The following is a 4165-nucleotide window of genomic DNA, read 5'->3' on the forward strand; positions in this document are numbered from 1 at the left end:
TTGTGTGTGTGTGTGTGTGTGTGTGTGTGTGTGTGTGTGTGTGTGTGTGTGTGTGTGTGTGTGTGATGTGTGTAGGAGGCACCTGCAGGAGCAGGCTCGCTTGGTGCTGGAGGAGAATCAAGTATTGATAGAGCAGTTGGAATTACAGCATGCCAAATCTAAAGAAGCCCACAGCAAACATACACAGGAGGGTATGGTACACACAATCACACCTAATACCTCTTAATGCTCTTGGATTTTTATTATTATTTTGCCTCCTAAGAGCCATACAAAACATCTAGACTGGCTTTGAGGATAGTCTGACAGCAGATGTAGTCTCAACTGATAGTTACACAACAAAAACAGCTCAAGATTAATGCTGTGGATTTCAGATACAGGCGCTACTATGATAATTACTTCATGAAAAGAAGAATATTTAAAGGGGTGGTTCACTGTTTTTTTTCTAGGCTTGATTGTGTTTATGGGGTGCAGTCTAACATGTGTTAATGCTTCGTTTTTTAAAAAACGCATTATTTTTCACATAATTTACCTTTATTCCACACCGCTCTGTCCCTTCTCTGAGAAACACGCTGATCATTTCCTTCTTTTATGAAGCCCCTCCCTCAGAAATAGGTGATGGGCTCTGATTGGTTAGCTAGCCCAGTGTGTTGTGATTGGCTAAACTGCTTCTAGTGTGTGTCTAAACGTCCCGCCCCACTCCTCAGCAGCATGTGCTCCGGTTGTATTGTAAACAAAGGCGTCGTTAATATCGCTTATCAGTTTGGCTAACTTTAAAAAGTTAAATCGCAATGAACCACCCCTTTAATTGCTAAAGTTAGCTTTTTTGTAGCTCAAGAGAACATAATATATTTCTTAATTTTACTATAAGTATCAGCTTAAACATGAAAGCTCCTACCCCAACTTAATGGTCTCGTAAGCTTTTCGTAGATTGATTCCCCCTGAAATATGTAAATGCATCAAAACAATGCTGTTTGCAATGTGTCAACCAATGGATTGAGTTTGGGGATGAACTAAAGTTCTGTTCACATCAAAAACGATAACTATAATATCTATATTAGTGTTGACAACAAAAGATGATGACATTTGCTGTCAACAACTCAGTGAGCATTTCAAGTCAGATTGATTTTGATTGATTATTAATGTTTTCATCACTCATTAGCTGAAAACGGGTGTTATTGTTAAGGGTGTTATGGGTGTTCTAAACTAGAGCCCTTAGAAAACTTCTAATGGGGCCACAGGATGACTTACAAGTATTTAAATTATGAATTAATATATTCAAATAATACAGCGCACTAATATTAAAATGCTGGAATCACAGTAAGGATAAGAATTGTTTGAGATATATAGGAGATCTCATCTTTCTTAGAGATGGTTAATCTTAAGATCCTGATTTCCTACATGTACTATATCTTCTATACCTGTATCCTTACTATGTTCCTTACTGTCTTCATTCTGCATATACTGCATGCTTATTATTCATATAGATACAAATTTAAAACACTTCTTTATTTGTGTGTAGTGTGTAAAGTCTCTAAACAGCTGATGTTGTTGGAGTCAGAGAAACAGGCTCTGGAAAAAGAGCTAGAGGTGGAGCGTAAAGAGCACCATGCCCTGAAGACAGAGTTTCAGAGAATTCGCTTGGCTCTAGAACACTCTCTGAGCTTGGCTGAACATAATGCTGTGACTGACAAACTCAAAAGGTACCAAACATGCATTTCATGCTAATAGAATAGAAATTTTGAGTTTGAGAGTGTTTTTTTGTGGATTGAGTTTTCTTGGAAAAATATGTATTTTTTTAACTTCTTTATTGATTAGTCTAAGTCTGGAAGGCAGAAGTTTTATAAAAAAGACAGAATAGTTGTAAATTGTAAATAGTTGTAATTTTTCTAGGATGTCTCATTAATTTCGGAACTAACCTAGAGAAAGATAAAGGGAGTTCTTTTTTTTTAACCTGACAGTTTGAATTGTGAAAGAAACAGCCTACACATTCTTACCCTACACACTGTCTGTGTGAGTGAGGTGACAAATGAAAATATAGAATAGTGATAAAGCACAGATGTACTCATCACACACAAGGACACTTACTCATTCACACACACACACACTCAAACATACAGACAGTTTATGTTGCTTTAGACACAAAATGCATCTTTAACTGAACACTTTTGTAGGTGTCAGTTTATTCCAAGATGCCATATCAAACATAAACCACGATTACTGAAAGAACCTTGGAAAAGCTGTTTACTCCATTTATAAAGGTGAATGCTTTAACCTTGTGTTTTTTTTCTATAAGCTTTTCACTCAGTCGCCTATGCGTTTGCATTTCAGACAGCTGCAGGATCATGAGAGGTTGAAGAATAGTGAGGTTGAAGAGCTGTTGGCTCGTGTGAGTGCGCTGGAGGCGGAGAGAAAGACTCTGCTGCTGGACAAAACCAACGTTAACACAGACATCAAGCACATGGAAACAGAGGTCCAGCTTTCACAGCAAGCTAACAGGTGCACACATTCAAGCACATACGAACACACACATGCAAACATACAGAAGACACTTCTAATGTGCAGATTTCTTTCTTTTGTTTCTGTCTCTCTCACTCTCTCCCTGGTGTGTATGTATGGGTGAAGTGTGTATGGAAGTGAGTAATTTTTGCAATGTTTTTAAAGCCCTGTGTGCTGAGTTGGGGCCAGGCTGTTTATTCTGGCTAATGTACGATGGATGGGTTAAGATCAACAGTGATTTGATACCAAAGCTCTGCATTTGAAACGAGATGCACTTTCTGGCTCTTGTCAATCTGGGTGAAGAAAACTGCTGAGGAGAATATAGTGAAATATGACTTTTAGCAGACTCTATAAAGTGACAATATTGAGGTTTGACATTTCATGTTTAGCTGGGAAGAGGCAGATCAGGATGAGTAATAGGCCACCGAAGCAGAGACAGATTATTTTGGCCAGGGGGCTGCAGAAACAGAAGAAGAACAGACAGGAATTGTAATAGCAGCCGCTGCGTTAGAGGACAGATGAGTAGGAAACTGTAAATCAAGAAAACAACCAATACCAGTTCTCTGATGCAGGGGAACTGCTTGCTGGAAGATTTAGACCTCTCAGTTGGTGGCTTATTAGGGCTAGAATTAGGAATAAATTTAAATTGTAGACATTAATGAGGATGTGAGCTTTTTTGAGGCTGCATTTATTTGATTAAGAGAATAGTAATGTTGTGAAATATTTTTTAAAATTTAAAATAACCATTTTCTTTTTTAATATATTTTCAAATGTAATTTTATGCCTGTTATGGCAAAGCTGAATTTTCAGCAGCCATTATTTCAGTCTTCAGTGTCACATGATCCTTCAGAAACCATTCTAACATGCTGATTTGATACTCAAGAAACATTTTTTAATCATTATCAATGTTGAAAACTGCTGTGCGTAATTTTGTGGAAATACTAAAATTTAAAATAGAAACATTATAATGCATTTACTATCAATTTTGATGTATTTTATTGCATCCTTGCTAAAATTAAAAACTATTTATTTCTTTCAAAAAATGTACTGACCCAAACTTTTGAACGGTATATTTTACATTTGTTTTATACACTGTTTTTCTTTGCAAATGATTTTATTAGCAGAACGTGTTATTGTCACAATCTGTGATGGCGAGGAACGATGGAGACGAGGAATAAACGAAACGGTCTTTAATCCAAGAAACACAGGGTACATCCAACACTGGGAATGGCAGGAAAAACATGAACATAAGTAGAACCGACAGGGCAGGAGAGGGTGGGCATTTGTGCGTCTCCGGGCATTCAGGGCTTAACTCTGGTTCGGAAGCCCCCTCTAGGCTGAACACGGGAACAGGATGGCGCTCAGGAGGAGCGGACACTGGAGGGTGCTCTGGACTGGATTCGGGGACTGGAGCCCTCTCCTCTTCGCTTTGGCACTTTCGCCACACCATACTCAGCTCACCCTCAGCCGCAGTGCAGGGGCGGAGGTAACTGCTTTCTCCCTCGTGGCGGGCATTGTCGCCGGCTCTCGCACCTGGTCTGACGGCTTGTGCTCTACTTCCGTGGCGATCCTCCGCTCAGTCGCTCGGCATTGCGCTGGCTCGTAGATCGTGGTGGGAATTGGGTCTCCGTCATCGGTGGGCTCGGGCTTTAGCTCCACACGGTGGGGA

General features: G+C 39.5%; 1 protein-coding gene across 7 annotated transcripts in view; it reads left to right on the forward strand.

Moving 5' to 3' along the window:
* Nucleotides 1–4165, forward strand: part of cep89 (centrosomal protein 89) — a 72153-nt gene that overhangs the window by 29118 nt on the left and 38870 nt on the right. For all 7 annotated transcript variants that reach the window (XR_001630643.1, XR_001630644.1, XM_016445155.1 and 4 more), the window contains exons 14-16: nt 76–191; nt 1520–1700; nt 2329–2496. Coding sequence is in view for 5 of the 7 variants with exons in the window: in XM_016445155.1 (XP_016300641.1) it covers nt 76–191; nt 1520–1700; nt 2329–2496 (465 nt within the window). In the remaining 2 variants the exon portion in view is untranslated. The remainder of the gene's footprint in view (nt 1–75; nt 192–1519; nt 1701–2328; nt 2497–4165) is intronic.

This window comes from Sinocyclocheilus anshuiensis, unplaced genomic scaffold (assembly GCF_001515605.1).
Source record: "Sinocyclocheilus anshuiensis isolate Anshui unplaced genomic scaffold, SAMN03320099.WGS_v1.1 scaffold944, whole genome shotgun sequence".
NCBI lineage: Eukaryota > Metazoa > Chordata > Actinopteri > Cypriniformes > Cyprinidae > Sinocyclocheilus > Sinocyclocheilus anshuiensis.